The 18,462-nt window shown below is 45.1% G+C and overlaps 1 protein-coding gene across 2 annotated transcripts in view; it reads right to left on the bottom strand.

Annotated features, from left to right (window-relative positions):
- Positions 1-1,469: 1,469 nt before the first annotated feature.
- The window catches only part of THAP3 (THAP domain containing 3), a 429,030-nt gene continuing 412,037 nt past the window's right edge, over positions 1,470-18,462 (bottom strand). For both annotated transcript variants that reach the window (XM_069610419.1, XM_069610418.1), the window contains one exon: positions 1,470-3,137. In XM_069610419.1, the coding sequence (XP_069466520.1) occupies positions 2,865-3,137 (273 nt within the window). In that variant the 3' untranslated portion in view covers positions 1,470-2,864. The remainder of the gene's footprint in view (positions 3,138-18,462) is intronic.

The raw sequence follows: 18,462 nt of genomic DNA on the forward strand, positions 1-18,462 counted from the left end.
TGAACTGTGCCATGCAAGCAGAGTGCTCTGCCTGTGTTTCCCACCCTGGTCCTGATGACCAGTACAAATCCACTGTGTGATATGCCCTTTGGTGCTGGCAGAGGGCCAAGAGTGGGAGCGCCAATACTTAAGGAATGCCAATTATCAATGCCCTGGTGCGTTTAGCTGATCTACGGTGATAGGATCACACCCCCACACACCAAAAATACAGACCTGCTGCTTGCCAGAGTCTCCCAGCAGCGTGCTCCCTTTAAACACCAGCCGGTACAGCCATTGCTGTTGCTAGGTGTACTGTCATGAGGCCTGCCAGGGTTCCAGTACTCTTTGAAGGGGATCTGGTGTTTCCCTGTGCCTCCCCCTGCCAGTTCAGTGCTCACACCACCGGGCCAGCTCTCCCGCTCTCTCTCCTCGCGGTCTATACAGAGACCAAGCGCCATGATCCAGGCGAGTTCTTTGGCACAGAGTTGCACATCGCAGGTCGCCGTCAGCAACACTCCACCTCCTCAGTACCCCAGCAGACTCATTCTCCTGAGGCTCTCCCTGCCGCCGCTGACTCTGGCCGCCCGCCAACCACTCCAGTTGCCTTGCCAAGATGTTGCCCGGTTTAGGCTATCTCCAAAAGAGCTGTCGGCCCAGCAATCCCCAGCACCAATTTCACACGTAAACAGAGCAAAATGAAGCAGAAACGTTCCCCTTCTGAATCTTGTTTAAATCGCTGCAGGATATTTACTGCAAGTAGGATTTAAACTAGAGGATGTTGGTGGCCTCGGCAGAGGCTCGCGTCTGCATCAGCTTGCTGCTTAACAGAGCTCCCCAACCACTCACCATCTTACTACATCGTCAGTTCTAGATATTGCCATTACAATAAAACTCTGCTCTAAGCTGAGCTGTACTCTCCGGAGTATTCCCCTCATGCTTACCAATAACATATCACATTTGAGAAACATGGATTCCTACTCAGTAACTCTGACTCAACCTAAATGGTTTTCCTCTCTGATTTTGGTCATTCTATGCTCTCTTTCCTATCCCCTCCTCCACAAACTTCACCCTTTCGTTCTACAGACTAAGTACTGGCGACATCCTAGCAGGGTCAGATAATGCCACCTTACAAAGAGAAGGCAAGGTCTCCTAAAACCAGTAGGTTAGTGATGCAGTTTAAATATTGTACATATAGTATATAGTATAGTACTTCATGCCGCATTCCTCACACTTGAGTTCTGTAATATTTGGAGTACTTTCCAAAGTAATGGTACTCAATCGACCTTGGAAGGATGAAAGCATGCATCTGCTACGTCCGGATTCAAACGTGTCCATCCAGCTAAACACAGACATCTAGAACAATCACTTAAAATGCTGAGCTATCTTACCTACTGTGGGATCCACTTCCGAACTTCCAGAGCTTACAGGAATAGTGACATACCTGCCACACAACAGAATGAAAAGGAGCAACACAATTATTTATACCAAAATGTGTATAAAATAAATATTATTTTGCAGAATAAAGTTTAAATTGTGATTTTACAATATATTTCTTCGATGTAGAATGTATTAGCATTTCCAACAGCTCACTGACACGGATTACAAGCCCAGAGGGCACCATTACTTTTCACTAAATGCATTTCTAAATGTATGCCGTCCAGCAAGCGGCCCAATTACATATGGAGCTATGTCAACTAGCTTCAAGCCATTTAATGGATCCGGATTTAACCCGGGAAAGCTACTTACGCATGAAAGGTTGGATCTGTTTTGTGTAATTACTTAGGATTCAAAGTGAAGTGACCAGATCCCAATTTCAGTTTTTTTTTTTTTTTCTTAGAGGCAGAGACTGGCTTGACACCATCTTGTCATTACAGCAATATCTGTATTTTCAATGGGATGCCTTTCATCATGGAGAAATGTCCCCATTGCCTCGCCTCCAATGTAAAATGCATCTTTGCCTGCATTTCATGCTAATATCATATGCATTGCTGCTTTAGAAACACAACGAAAGGTTTAGGGGCACTTAAGATAACACAACAAAAACAGTTGCAGATGATTTCATACTCCATAACCTGAATGTCTACAGTGTTAATGCTGCTTTAAAGTGATTTGTGGTGAAGGTTCCTCCACCCAACCCCACCCTACTTACCAAGCAAAACTGCAGTAAAATGGACTGACTCCAAACTCACCCTGGAAAGATAAGGAAGAAGTAAAATGTTCAATTTCAAATTCAGTGATCAGACCTAAACGAGACTAAATAAATGTACCAGTGTTCACTAAATTACAATCATCATCTTGGTTTCCGCAGTACACAAGTCCACTTTACAAGGCTTGTTCTCAAAAGCCTGGACAGCAGCAAGCTTCTGGTAGGCAAACTCACATTCCCCTTTGCTCATTATTGAGACTGGGATTGTCCTTCTGAAGCCATTACAACAAATCTCCATCCCCCACCATTTTCAGCGCAAGAGAAGGCATGCCCATGGTCTGTTCAGAAGTGCACTTTAAATTCAGACGTCCAAGCATGTCAGAAGCCAGTCTTGTTCAAACTGCTATTAGGCACAAGTCTTCCACCCATATCCGTTTAGATTTAAAAAAGGCATGGCTGGAGCCTCCTTACCATAAAGCTAGAAAATGCAAAATGCACTACTGCATCTTTCAAACCTCGCAATCTCAAGACGTCTGGAGATTTTAGCTTTCCAAGGAGGCTGCAGGGTCATGTGTATCGTCAAATGTTTTTGGAGGATTGTCACTGTTTGACGTCTTCAACTATAGCTAGAAATTCCATGGCCTCCGAAGCTGAAGTTTGGCATTAAGTGCTGAAGTCAGTGATAAAAAGTCTCCACGGTTGTGGCTAAAACCTTCAGACAGTCACTGCAAGGGTGAGGTCAGTTGATAGTTACTTCAATAACCGAGTTATGTGAAACACTCTCTTTTAGTGTCTGCAATTCATTTTCAAGTATTTTGATGTTTTCATTCATTCGTCTTAATTTCAAATTCTTAACTTTCATCCGCTTCCGGAGCTTTTCATTATCCTCCAGGGCAAAGTAAAGTTTCTTCTTAAGAACAGAGGAGTCTCCAATGGCATAGCTGTGATCAATGACTTGAATAGGGTGCGGATCAGACTTCTTGCAATAAAAGTTTGATTCTTCTTCAACAAACTAAGTAAAAAAAACAGTGAGAATTACCTTCTGGTTGAGAGAGTACATGTGTAATGCGTCCACAATGGTGTAATATGGCTAACATTAGAAAGAGCATTAAACAAGCTTCAGGGCTGCATTTTTTCCAAATGACAACAAACCTGGGTTAAAACGCGACAGCCAGAATGAAGCCTACTAGCATGGGTAGGCTCTTCATACTCATGGCTTCATTTTGGTTGGGTCGCAAATTAGCCCAGATGCAGGGAAAAACACGAAGAGTAGCTCAGAGTTTTCCTGCATTCAATGCAATTTTTGATGAAGTTCCCTTCCCAGAGTGAAAGGAAAATACTCTGTTTCTTCATACTGTGCAGTGAATCCACCTAGATCACTATTTATACACAGGAAGATAGGCCGGGATCTTTGCCGCTCTTGTTTGTGCAGGCTGGCAGTCTGCAGAGATTTGCTGTAATGCCACCCATGTTGCTTTCATGGCGGGGGCCATTAGCAGCCTCTATATGGGCTTGCAGACACAGTTGAGATCTATGCAAATTCACTGCAGTGTTAGGCTTGGAAACGGGTACACCAGGATTCCTGTGCCAAACACCACATCCTGCCCTGAATAAAAATTGATGGCAAAGAGCCGTCAGCTCTTGCTTTGACTTTCTTTCAAATGGAGTCTGTACGGGTATACAAATTATGCCCTTGGTACCAGCATAAATACATTTTGATTGCAACACAAACCATTTGCATTTAACAGAACTGCAAGGGCATGCTGCTACTGAAAGGCCAGGGTACCCCTTAGTGCATAGTATGCCTAGGTATATCATTTGAAAAGAGCCTGGCAAATTTAGATCCATCTAAGAAACAGGCAGATATATGGCATACTGTAATCATATTTCTGAGGCTTGTGGATCTGCTTAGAAACACATGCGTTGCATCAGCCAACATCTAGTGGTAGGTGCAGAGTATTGCACATGTTTTCGAAATCGACTAAAGTAACTGGTACACTATCTCTATGCACAAAAGCATGAAGTATATTTATGTTGGCCATATAGAATAACTCACATTTGCTTGGTTGCAGCTTTACACTACTTCGTAACCTGCCAAAAATAAACTGCATATGAAACGTTATCATGCCCAGTCAATCTGACAGATATATATATATATATATATATTCGACCAAAAAAAAATGTAAACAAATAAAAATAAAAACACACAAAATAGATGAACAAGTTACTTCTTACCTTGTAACATTCTTTCGACGGGATGTTCCTCCGACGTATTCTTCATCTTAGATATATCCTTCCAGCTCTGCTGGCCTCGGAAAATTTTTTCTCTAGAGGGCGCTGCGCGTCGACGTCCCTCGAGTCGATGTCCCTCGACAGCCGCCGTATCGACGCTCGATGTCATCCTGCCTATAAAAGCCGCGCGCAGCGTCCGTTGCTCAGTTCCGTTTTGTAGCCCACAGTATTACTGTCTGGACTAGACTAATCACCCTGAAGGGGCGTAAGCTGCAACAACAAGTTAAGTAGAACTGCGGGGATGGATGGATGGGAGGGTCGATGAGGAATACGTCGGAGGAACATCCCGTCGAAAGAACGTTACAAGGTAAGAAGTAACTTGTTCTTCGAAGGGATTGTGTCCTCTGACGTATTCCTCATCTTAGATAGGCTCCCATAGCAGTATTCTATATTCGGAGGAGGGAGTACTGACTTCACGCTGTCTTCTATTGATGAATAGAATGCAGTACAGCCCTTCCAAACCTAGTCTCTTGACTGGAGGAGGAATCCAGATTGTAAAAACGTGTAAAGGTATGGACAGACGACCATGTAGCGGCCGCACAGATGTCTTTAACCGGCACGCCTCTTTTGAGGGCCGATGAAGCTGCAATACCTCTGGTCGAATGAGCCCTAAGGTTTTGAGGGGGCTCTTTCCCTGCCAGTTTATAACATTCCAGAATGGCTAGAATGATCCATCTGGAAATGGTCTGCTTAGTTATTGGTAACCCCAGCTTGTGACCTGCGTAACCTACAAACAGCTGGTCTGCCTGTCTTATCCTGGCTAGTCTACTAATGTAAAAACTTAAAGCCCTCCTAGGGTCTAGCCTGTGTAACCTCTCTTCCTCTTTCCCGGGTGAGGAGGAGGATAGAAAGATGGTAGGGTAATCTTCTGAGTGATATGGAATTCAGAAACCACCTTTGGGAGGAAATTAGGCTTCACTTGCAGGACAACTTTGTCTTTGTGAAAGATTGTATGAGGGGGTTTACAAGAAAGAGCTTGTAATTCGCTCACCCTTCTAGCAGATGTAAGTGCTATTAATAAAACAGTTTTAAGGGTAAGGAATCTTAACGAACAAGAATGGAGAGGTTCGAAAGGTGTACCCATCAGGAAAGTTAGTACGAAGTTTAAATCCCATAGGGGAACTTGGAATGTTCTTGGGGATAAACATTGGTTAACCCCTTTAGAAACTGTATTACCAAGGGTAATTTGAAATAGGATGGTTCTTCCGCAGTACGCTTAAAGATAGATAGCGCTGCGAGATAGCCCTTAATGGTGCCAACTTGAAGGCCTGAATTTGCCAAATATAGTAGGAAGGACAAAACCATTGGTGTACCACATGAAAATGGGTCGATATTCTGTTCTCTACACCAGCTGCAAAATCTGTTCCAACGGCAGCGGTATAAAGACTTTGATGCTGGCCTCCTTGCCGAAAGCAACACCTCCATATCATCATCAGGGAGGTCCCAATCCTTGTACCTCAGCCGTTCAGAAGCCAAGCGTGAAGGTTGAGGGTTTTGATGTCTGGATGGAGAACCTGACCTCCCTTCTGTGAGAGTAGGTTCTCTCTGAGAGGAAGTCGAATTGGAGGGCAGATGGACAAATCTAGAAGGTCCGGGTACCACGTTGTCCTGGCCCAATCTGGGGCAATTAGGATCATGGTTCGCCGGAATCTTCTCAACCTCCTGATCATTTGAGGAATGACAGGGACTGGTGGGAACGCGTACAGAAGCGGAAACTCCCAGTCCACTATGAACGCGTCTCCCAGAGCTCCTCTCGGAGGAAATTCCCTTGAGCAGAACAGGTCGCATTTCCTGTTTAGGCTGGTGGCGAACAGATCTACCTGAGGGGTTCCCCAAAGGGCGAAGATCTCTTGAAGGACTTCCTGAGCTAGCTCCCACTCGTGGGAGATTGTGTTCTGCCTGCTCAGAGCGTCCGCTGTCAAGTTCTTCTCTCCGGCTAGGTGAACTGCCGATAGAGAGATTCCTTCTTGGATTGCCCAAAACCAGGGCTGCATCGCCTCTCTGCACAGGGGTAGTGATCCTACGCCTCCTCTTTTGTTGAGGTAATGCATGGCCACCGTGTTGTCCGTCATTATCAGGACATTCTTCCCTTGTACAGCTGGCAGGAAAGCCTTCAACGCAAGTCTGATGGCTCTCAGCTCTAACAGGTTGATGTGTAGTCTGGACTCCGATGGAGACCAACGACCGCTGATGGTCAAGTCGTTTGGCGTGGGCTCCCCACCCCGTGAGTGAGGCATCCGTGACTACTGTTATCTCCGGCCAGGCTTGCCAAAACTATTCTCCTTTCATAATGTTCTCCTGACAGGCCCACCACTGAAGGTCTCGAGCCACCCTGCCGGGAACCTGAAGAAGATCTGTCATTCTCCCTGAGAATTGTGACCACTGAGTCCTCAGTGCCCACTGGAGGGATCTCATTCTCAGGCGAGCCTCTGGCACAAGGAAAATGCAGGATGCCATGAGGCCTAGCAACCTCAAAAAGTCGAAGGCTGGGAGACGTTGGGCATGCTGGAACTTGGTAACCATCTGTAGAATATCTTGAGCCCTCACCTCTGGTGGCGAGGCTTTTCCCAGGGAAGTATCCAGGATCGCTCCTATGAACTGGAGTCTCTCCGATGGTATCATTTGTGACTTCTTTAAATTGAGGGAGAAGCCCAGTCTGTGAAGGAAATGGCACACGTGATTTAGCTGGATCCGAGCTTGCTCCGGAGAAACAGCCCTGATCAGCCAATCGTCCAGGTAGGGGTAGACGTGAATCCCTTCCCTCCTTAGACTTGCAGCCACTACCGACATTAACTTGGTGAAGACCCTCGGGGCGGAGGTCAGCCCAAATGGCAGTACTCGAAATTGATAGTGAGAGTTGCCAATTGCGAACCTCAGGTATTTCCTGTGTTTGAGATGGATAGGCACATGGAAATAAGCGTCCTGAAGGTCCAGAGATACCAACCAGTCCTGAAACTGAAGGGCCTGGAGGATCTGAGAAAGAGTGACCATCTTGAATTTGTCTTTTCTGAGGAATTTGTTCAATTCTCGCAAGTCCAAGATGGGTCTCAGTCCTCCGTCTTTCTTCGGAATGAGAAAGTAAGGGGAGTACCAGCCCTTGTCCCTCTCCGCTACAGGTACCGGTTCTATGGCACCTTTCTCTAGCAGGTCCCAAATTTCCTGCAAGAGGAGCGGATCTGAGCTTTCTGAGAGCTGATCCCCGGTGGATGACTCTGAGGTATACGTAGGAAAGGCAGGCAGTAACCTTGGGCGACTGTTTCCAATGCCCAAGCATCTGACGTGATAGCCTGCCATACCGTCAGATGTTGAGTCAACCTGCCTCCTACAGGTGTCCTGTGAGGGGAGTCCTCAGAGTGGTTTTGGGGCGGCTGATGCAGATGCCGATGGTAAAGAGGCACCTGCTGTTGCTGCGGCTTTAGAATATCTACCCCGTCCACCTCGGGTAGTTCTTCTTTGACCCCTTTGAGCCGGTCGTCCTCTACCTCTTCCGAATGCGGAGTAGAAGCGAAAGGACTTGCCCCTCGCAGAGGTTCCTGTGGGACGAAAAGGAGTCTGACGGATTCCAGCTCCTAGGGATTTTGCTGCAGCTTTTGAAGTTTGCAGTTTCTCTAAACTGTCATCCGCCTTTTTCCCGAACAAAGAAGAGCCATCGAATGGCATGTTCAAGAGCCTGGCTTGCACATCTGGGGCAAAACCAGACTTTCTCAACCAAGCGAATCTCCTGGTTGATGTACTTGCCGCCATTGCTCTGCTGATACTGTCAGCCGAATCAATGCCCGTCTGGAGGGATTCGCACATAGCGTCTTTACCGTCCTGTATAATATTCAGGAACGCATCCCTTTCTTCTCCCTCCGGGATGCAGTCAGCCGCTGTAGAAGCACACTCCCAAAGTGTATGGCTGAACCTAGCAAGGGTGCAAGTAGCATTAACAGACTTTAATGCCATGCTACATGCTGAAAAGACTTTCTTTGCCATAGCATCATATTTTTTATCGTCCCTGTCCTGTGGGACTGTAGGATAAGCCGTCTTGACATCGGTAGAGGATGCTGCTTGTACCACCAGACTTTCTGGGGATGGATGTTTAGACAAAAACTCTGGGTCTGTGGAAGATACCCTGTACTTTGCAGACAGTTTTTTATTTACTGCTGGTATTACATCTGGGGTTTCCCAGTTTGTCATGATCTTTCTCTGAAGAGCTTTATGAAAGGGCACCACAGGATCCTCTTGTGGGCCTTTGTCGAGAATATCCGTGAGGTCATCTTGCTGGAAAGATTGTGAAGGTGCAGACCACCCCATGAACTCTGTAATCCTGGCCATTAAGGCTCTGTAGGGGCTTTCAGCATGCTCCCCCGGGTCTGGCTTAGCAAAATCCACCTCAGGGGAAGTGTCTAACCCACTTGCCTCATGTAAAGAATCATGAAGATCCTTTAATCTGCGCTCTTCAGAGAAAAATTCCTCTCTAACTGGGGTTACAGGTCCCTGTAACTCAAATGTGTCTTGTTCAGACAAATCACCCTCTTCTAAAATTGAGGATATAGTTCTCAATTGTTCTGAACTCATAAAGGGAGTAAATCCCATTTCCAAGGCAGAGGGTGCTGAACTTGTCATTATTGGCCTCGAAAACGTCGATGTCGTCGACGCCGACGGCTTCGAGCGTGGCGTTGAAAACAGAGGTGGAGGCCTCGAGGACCTCGACAGAATTGGAATTCTACTCGACAATATCGATGCCATCGACGTCGAGGGCCTGGGGATAGTCACTGGATGTGTGGTCACCGTGACTTTTCTTGGCGTCGAGTCGACAGACCCGTGTGTCGAAGGTCCCTTCGAGGAAGGTTTGGAGGTCATAGTCCTGCTCGAGGGTTCGAGACGCGCTCGAGAGGTTTCTTTCGCCGGGTACTGCGACTCACGGTTTTTTTCACCTTCGGGTCTTTCAACCAGAGCATCGCTCTCGGCAGTCTTCGAGGGGGTCGAGGCCGCTTTCTCGAAGACGCTCATTATATTTATTTATTTTCGGAATTCCTCCCATTCAGCCCAGGAACTATGTTTCGTGGGGCAAGGGATTCTTTTTGGCGAAACAGAGGAAGAGGAAGACGGAGAAGGGGATCTTCGACGTCTCCTCTTCGAGTGCTTCGATCTCGAGGAGTGATGAGACCCACTCCGAGACCTGGAGCGCGAATGGTGACGAGGAGACGAATGTCTCGACTTCGTCGACGAAGAAGAAGCTTTAAAAGTCTTACCTTTCTCCAGCTTCCCCCTACGCTCCTTCAGGGCCTTAGCTGTCATGGACATACAGTCCTCGCATTCCGAACAATGGTATTCAGCTCCCAAGCACCACAGACAATTTCTGTGAGGATCGGTCAAAGACATCTTTTTCCCACAATCTCGACATTTTTTGAAGCCGGATCGAGGAGTTGTCGGTTCCGACGAGGAAGCCATCGAGTACGGATCGAATAACTCGAGGTAAATGGGATTAATCTGACTAAGAACTGAGCAACGGTATTCCGAGGCACCGAGTAAGCGCGGAAAAACAGAACTGAGCAACGGACGCTGCGCGCGGCCTTTATAGGCAGGATGACGTCGAGCGTCGATACGGCGGCTGTCGAGGGACATCGACTCGAGGGACGTCGACGCGCAGCGCCCTCTAGAGAAAAAAATTTTCCGAGGCCAGCAGAGCTGGAAGGATATATCTAAGATGAGGAATACGTCGGAGGACACAATCCCTTCGAAATAATGATTTATTCATTGCATTTTATTAAACAATGCCCAAAATATCTCGACAAGTTCTCATCACACTAAGAAATGACACTATGGGTGAACAATCAAAGGATTCAAACAAAGGTTTCCATTGACATGTGCGGTCCATGTGCTAGCCCTATGTTGAGCCTAAATCAATTTGGATTGTTATTTAATTGTATACTAGTAGTAGTGGATTAAAGAATACGAATACTGGGAAAGCAAATTAACTCATTTTCACATACTAGTACTCCATGGGAAGAATACCCTGACGGACAAAAGGCTTGAAAAGACACAAAATGCACCAATTTGGTGGACACTGGCAAGACAATTAAATCTTTGGGTTCACCACACTTGTGTTCCATTAAAAGGTGCTGAAGCATGAACAATCACAGCAGACAAGGCACCGATAGCTGCAAAAATGAGTACGTGCGATTGTGGATTGCTCATGATTTGAAGACTGGTGGCATATATGATTTGCGGATTTGCACAATGTATACTATTTTTTTGCACAGTATGCTTCTGTGGTTTTGCACAGATTGTTGATTTTATACAAAATGTGAATTGTTTAAATTGTGTGATACATATTTTTAATAAAATGTATTGATAAATGCATTTTAATTGTGCATTTGCATGCCAGAATCCTCTGTTGCTCATTAAGTCCCAATTGGAATTATTTTTCTTTTTCATTCCACGCGGCATCAGCTTTGTAGTTTATTAGTATTGCTCCCCAGTTTCCTGCAAGAAAGGGGATACCCATCCATTGGTTCTAATTCATGAGGAGCACATTGCCGAGTGAGTCTTTCAATAATTGGTGGTTGCTTTTTGCATGCAATTTGTATATGGTCTAGTAAAAGTCACTTTATCTCACTATAGGAGGTTTTTAAACTGTCATTTAGTGAAGAGCAATTAACGGATGCAAACAATGCCCCATTGTTATATGATCATTTAACACCAATGCTGAGTCAGGTGGCAATTCCATTTTAAAACTGGGAAAAAAAAACTTTAGATCACAGATGCATGGTCACATGATGACTGAATACTTAAAGAAAAATATCATACCGGAATGGTATTGGTTCGGAATAAACCTTGCCTATTCTTGGACGAAGAATATAAAGTATCTTTCTCTAGGATTGCAACAAAATGCAGTAGAGATTGGATGCTGTTAACAAATACTGCACAAAGAATGGGTCTAATTATAGGGGAAGAGAGAGCATATAGAGCTTTTGAAACAAAAAAACTATATTAAAGGAATGGTTAGGTCAAAAATGTTTATTGCCCCTACGGGTCGGCCATGTTTTTTCAAGCCTAAGTCGCTCGATTTTAGAAACATTTCCTATGGACCTTACCCGAGTTTTCGTCCATTAAACGCACGCGAAAACAGGCACCAGGGAGCTGCCATTTTGTGATAATCCTATCATTTCCCCCATTGCCCTGGCTGACCTGCTTTTGCGGCACTAAATCATATCCCCCGCCCCTGAGCCTGTCATCAGCAGACGCGTACCGCCCATTTCACAATGCCAAAGCACGTCTCGTGTCAACATTCGCTGCGCTTCAGCTAATGATGTGTCGCCATGGAAATGGCAGGACGCCTCTTTCCTCAATAAGTATAAACAGACCGTTTCACAACGTACAGCAGCAGATTTTCGATTCCATTCCTCTCTCTGTGTTACTTTGAGTATTCTGTGACTCGTTTCTGTGCTCTGGTCAGCTACCTTCGTTGCTTGTAGCCCGTGTGGACAGATACCAGTACCACCGCTATCAATTATTTTAGTTTGGGCAACACACAATGGATACAATAATGCCCTACATGTACAAGCCCGAGTATACAGAGGAGAAACTACTGGAAAGGGAAATACGTGAAAACGATGGGGCTTCAGACAGCAGTTGGCCAGACGAATCAACGGATGAAGACACTGGACCTAGTCGCATGGACGGTGTTTCCACCTGGTGCACATGCAATCGGTGCAAGCTAATGCCGACAGAGGAGGAGAACTGCTGCTGCTGTGAAAACTCGGGATGCGTGGCCTACATTTCGGAAGGCGAGCCACGACCGCAATGCATCACCGAGCTGCCAGACTTCAGGGCAGCCTGCCTCACACGGTCCGTGTTGAGGATAATGATGGTGCTTAAGTAGTATACTCTGCTTGTCATGCCACTCCCATTTCATGGTCTTCTACTATATCCAAAATTACATCGACATATCATTGTAACGCATGAAAGTCTTTCAATAGTGTGCAGTGTCTAGATAGCATTTGTCCAAGCAGAATGCCATTAGTTACAAGAAACGTCATTGACAACAAAAGTTTATTAAACTTATCTTGGTCATTTAAAAACAGTTTGTTTCATTCCTTTTCACAGGTGGTGCAGGCTGGTGGCCTATCGTTCCTTTACATGGATGCTTCACGGGAGGCTTGGACACCGCGTTCGAAGAGTGATACCCGCCTGTGCCGTTCGTGCCATAAGAGAAACGTTCCCGAGTGACAGCGGTCAGTACAGGGGATTTTCTCTCGCTGTGCTGCAACCTGAACTGTACAATGTGTAAACCTTTGTATTTTTGTGTCATCAAAATAAGCTACAAAATAAAACACTAAATATATTTTAACAACGGTTGTTTCGATTTTTTAAATCAAGTGTGTCTCCATTCAAGGATGGACGTCAGACACCTGTGCTCGGAATGGGTGAAGTTCAGGTCGCTGTGAAGCGGGGTGGTCACTATCTAAGCTAACATAATATATTATCAATAATGCATGCACTAAATAACACTTGTTCAAAGTCTTTCAGTCGGTTATGTCTCTATAAAAGTCACATATATCAATACTATCAATGAACATTGGATTATACAGGCCTTAGGTCAAGGGTCTTGACCACTATAATACAGTGTTTGAAGTGTGGGTCTGTGCTCACAAGAATCTCTGATATGTGGCATTTGTTAGTGATAGGCAACGATATACTGCAGTAGGGGTCTAATGTTAGTTGGGGATCTGCTAGGTGGCCATCATGGCGTGGTCAGTGGTCTGGCACATGAAGAGAATAGCTTGCAGGGACACAGGGTCAGAATGGCAGTAACTTTCCACTGGCGAGGGTGCGTGGGCAAGGACACGTTTGTGGAGATGAACGAGCCATGTGCTTGGTTCAGGCCGGTGCACATGCAGGACCGTGATCTCAGAGAATGATGTTACATTTATTAGCTGTTGCAAATACCTCTGGAGTTTACCAGTCAGAGTGGGAACGAGGCTGTGGGCTATGTGCTCTGCGCACTGTACTATCGCAGTGAGGCCTGGTCACCAAAATGGAGTAGAAAGGGGGTACAAAAATGGATGCCCCGTGTCCTGCTCAGTGTTCCCATCTACGCGAATGTCATGCAAAGTTATCACATAAGGGCAAGGGACGGGCGCAAACGGCCAAGGTGCCAAACAGCATGTACACTTCAAAAGGTATCCCATGCCCAGGGGCCATCGCTCACATGGCCTCCTCAGACCCCGTGTCTCCATGCAGGCCTCCCCTCAGGCAGGCCGCCCCCCTGCAATCCACATAAGTGTGTCTCCATTCAGCAGTCTTCCTGTTCCTTATCTGCACGCCCACCGGCCCATCCATCCCACCCCCCTCTATCAAAGGCGGTTCGCACCCGGGGATGAGCGCTGGCATGGGGGGCTATGACGGGCGCAAACGGCCAAGGTGCCAAACAGCATGTACACTTCAAAAGGTATCCCACGCCCAGGGGCCATCGCTCACATGGCCTCCTCAGACCGAGTGTCTCCAGGCAGGCCTCCCCAGAGGCAGGCCGCCCCCCCTGCAATAAACATAATACCACGACATACACATGTCATTAATTCACAAACACACCCCTGTTTCTAATACTTTATAAACCACTTCATAGGTCTCATGAGAACATATTTGTGCTTTGCAAGTCAACTCCTGAACCTTCTACCTGAGAAGCAATGAGATCTATGCTAATCTGCTCGTCGCCGTGCTATCTGTGACCGCTTCGAGCAAACTCGTCAGTGTGCTACCTGTGGCCATCTACCTGTTCTCCTGCAACATACTGCTCGGCCTGCTGAATCCAACTGTTTGTTGGTCAAGGTAAGGCCATGTATCCTAGTCATATTTCGGTCATTTGCACATTTCAATCTATTTGCTATTACATTACCCAATAGAGCTATGGTCATTGGTCTCATTGCTTTTGACTCGAGTTTCAATTGTTATGCTATCAATAGATCTATTTATTTTCATCTGTGTCAATTGTCATCGAATTGCATCCTTCGGGGGTCCAGTCTATAATGTAAGCATGGTTCCTTTTCGTGCAAGACAACATCCAAGGGATGAGTCACATGTTCAGAGTTTAGTCACATAATTTAAAAAATTTCTGTAACTTATGCAAATACTAAGCCACACATGATGAACTGGTATAGTTCCGGCGACCAAAACAAACCTTGCATTGAGCATGGTATGGTTCATTTACTTTTTTATGACATTTTTATTCATCAAGGTTTTATAATCTTGATATTTACTTTTCAGAATTTTCAACAATGCCTGCCTGTTCGATTAGCGGTTGCCCTTCGAAGACCCATGCTAAATCTGAAGGCACTACAATGCATGTGTTCCCGAAAACTGTTGATCGAATAAGAGAATGGGTCAGACATTGCGGATATCCACTGGATGAGCTGGAAAGTAGAGTCCAACAAGTCTTTGAAGACAAGAGGGGTGATTGATACCGCATCTGCAGCCGCAATTTCCCTCGAACATGTACACCACATCTTGGGTAACAAAGAAGAATAAACGTCGATCGACACGAAAATTGCTCGCAAACGCTATTCCCACTCTATTCGTCCACAATCCGCCACTGGTGAGTCAAGTGTCCGTTTTTAGCTTTAGGCCTTGCGGTAGTGTGTAGGTAGCCGAATGGATTCATTGATATTTTAGGTGTTTCCAATTTGTAATACTTTCGACATTGATATGAGTATAGCTTTTTGAATAATGACATTTATCAATATATTATTTTTAGATTTCATAACCCACAAACGAAATCTATATATGGGCACAGGGAACTGTGCTATATTGCGCATTACTCAAGTATTCTGTCTCCTTACACGGCAATTTTATCATACAATAATTTACCTTTACAACTTCTTGACTATCCCTTGAATCTGAAGCAAGAACATTATACTTCCGTCACGTGCTCGCAGTTATCAACCACTTCTAGCGCGTGTCAGGTAATCATACTTGGCTATTCCGCTACAGACTTGTTTTATGCATGTCAAGTAATAGTTTGTATGTATCGTGTGATTATTTTACCAATTGTTTGGTTAGTGCTTTCCAATTGATATACACCTTAGTTGTCGTCCCCTGGTGTTTGTTTTCAGTTATAATTAGTGTTATCCATACTAATGCAAGTACTGTCTTTCAGGGAGATGCTAAAGCGTCCACATTGACAACAGCCCTAGATGTTCTTCAGCAGCCCGAGGTATGGATACTGACAGCTCAACTGACCGTGATCATCAGGAATGGAACACTGGTCGTTTGTTCTACACCATGTTTCATTTGTGGTTAGCCGTTGATATGTACCTGTGCGGTCGACCCCAAGCATGTGTTGTGTTTTCAATAATCCTTACTAATGCAAATACTATGTTTCAGGCAGTTGTTGAATCGTCAACCCACGCACTTGATGCAGAGCCTGACATTCAAGTAATTCCGGTGGAAACGGGACCATGCGGATACGAATCGGCGCAACAGCTTTCGGAAGTGCGCACCACATTGATAACAGCCCTAGCTATTCTTCAGCAGCATGAGGTATGGATACTGAGCTCCATCGAGCGTGATCATATAACGTGATTCCATTTGCTATACTTTCTTCCCTATTAACGCAAGTACTGTGTTTCAGGGAGATGATGGAGCTTCCACTACAATCACAAGATCCCATTTAGATGATGCAGATGTAAAGAAATCGGAGAAATAAGTCAATTAAATCTGATCATTTTTAAATATTCCTTGATTCTTTTAGACAATGCAACATTTGTGGTTATCTCTTTATATGTACCTGTGCCGTCGACCCCAAGTGTGTGTTATGTTTACGATATTGAAAACCATACTAACGCCAGTACTGTGTTTCAGGGAGTTGCTGATGCCTCCTCTTCAATACAATCATTCGTGGCAGTCCATGTAGAGCCAGAGGTATGGATACTGACATCTCCATCGAACTAGGTCATCAGAGCTCGAATACTTGTCGTTTGATTGTTCCACACAATGTTTAAATCGTGTTTGGCTATTGAGATGTACATGTGCGTTCGTCCTAATGTGCGTTTTACGCGAACAATATTTTGATACACAGTAATGAAAATACTATGTTTCAGGGAGTCAATGGAGCCTCATTCCGTGCTGTCTATGCGGATACAGAAAATATAGTCGTTGCAGCGCAAGAGGAAGGGGAGACATGCGGATACGTATCAGAGCAACAGCGTGCAGATGTTGAAGGTCGAGTCAAAAAAGTTGTAAAGAAAAGAAACCAAAATAAGGTTAGTTACAAACAGTTCATAACTTTAGAAATTTCTTTGTGCTGGGGATTATAATTGTACTATACTTTATCTTGTGTTTAAACTGAACATCCCTTTTCCAATCTGTCCTCTAGTTACCCGTGGGTCTACGAACTATGCATACACAGACAGTGAAGCGAATGAGAGATGTTGCTTGCCAGACCATTTACACTATGGAGGAACTATTAATTCAGACGCGGCATCTTGAGACTCGGGATGCTCATGTCCAATGGCCAGAACATGAAATGAATGTGTCCAGAGAATCCAGCAAAGTTTTATTGGACCATTGCTACAGTACGACTGCACCGCCGCAACAACATGATACTGGAAGTATTGAAGATCGCTCTGAAGTAGTTGCAGATCAATTCACACAATCTACACCCGCCCAAAAATTGCCACCAAAAAAGCTGTTGACATTGTTTTTCTCCCATCAATGTTGATTTAGCAGATGTTGAAATGACAGAGAATGAACCAGCAGCAGCATTCACCGACGCATCAGAACTTGATAGCAGCGATATTTCTTTCAAGTGTGGTGATATGTCCTCAACGTCACAGGCCGAAACAACTTTGACACAGGATGACAGTCTAATGAAAGAGGGCAAATACATAGTATTCGACAGTTGTTTGATGGATATTATAAGTATGCTGAAATGTGGACATTCCGTTAGAGGGAAAGTATGTGGGAAGCCATTGATTCAAGCGACTCGTCAAAAAAAAGGCAGTAACGTCACAATACATGCCGCCTGTAGATTACATCATACGTTCTCATGGTCTGCACAACCGATGCTGGGGAAACTGTCAGCAGGCAATCTACTGTGTGCAGCGGCATCACTTTTTCGTGGCTCCAGTTTTAGAAAGTTAGAGTCTTTCTTTCAGTTTGTGGGACTCCATTTCATTTCAAAAACGCAGTACTACAAATACCAACATGATTATCTGTTTCTGGCCATTAGTGATGCTTGGAAAATTGAACAATTGTCTCTAGCAAGTACATTCGAAGGCAAACGATTCAGGCTATCTGGCGATGGACAGTGCGACAGCCCGGGATTTTCTGCCAAGTACTGCACCTACCACTTTCAGGACATGGATAGTAAGAAAATTGTGAGTTTGGTGGTCGTGCAGGTAACACAATGTACATCCTCAGTGGCTATGGAGAAACTAGGATTTATAAAATCAGTGGAATATCTACAATCGAGGGGAATGCACATCGACCTCATAGCCACGGACAGACATGTTTCAATTGACAAGACAATGAGAGAGTAGTTCCCACATATTAAACATCAATTTGACGTATGGCATCTTGCTAAATCAATCAATTAGAAAATCTCGGCTGCAGGGGAAAAAAAGGTTTGGAAAGTATTTCAGAGTGGTCCCAGTCTATCAGCAACCATCTTTGGTGGAGCTCCAAAACTTGTGAAGGGTCAGTGGAAATACTACTTGAAAAATGGCGGTCGCTGATGCACCACTGTACCAACGTGCACCTCTGGTCAGAAAACCTACATTTCCACCAATGTGAACATGGCCCTTTATCCCCAGTGGAGGCATGGAAGAAGAAGTGGTTGAATCCATCTTCACCGACACACAAAGCCATTGAGAAGATTGTTTTCGATAAAACTCTATCGAGATTTGAGGGGACTGACAGAATTCTGTCACACAGGAGGTTTGAAGGTGTTCCACAATATGTGCCTAAAGTACAGGCCAAAGCGCTTGCATTTCAGCATACAGGGCATGAGACATAGGACTCTACTTGCCGTCTTGGCCCATAACGAGAATCTCGGCCGTGAA

This window comes from Ambystoma mexicanum, chromosome 8 (genome assembly GCF_040938575.1).
Source record: "Ambystoma mexicanum isolate Mex_15411 chromosome 8, UKY_AmexF1_1, whole genome shotgun sequence".
Classification (NCBI taxonomy): domain Eukaryota; kingdom Metazoa; phylum Chordata; class Amphibia; order Caudata; family Ambystomatidae; genus Ambystoma; species Ambystoma mexicanum.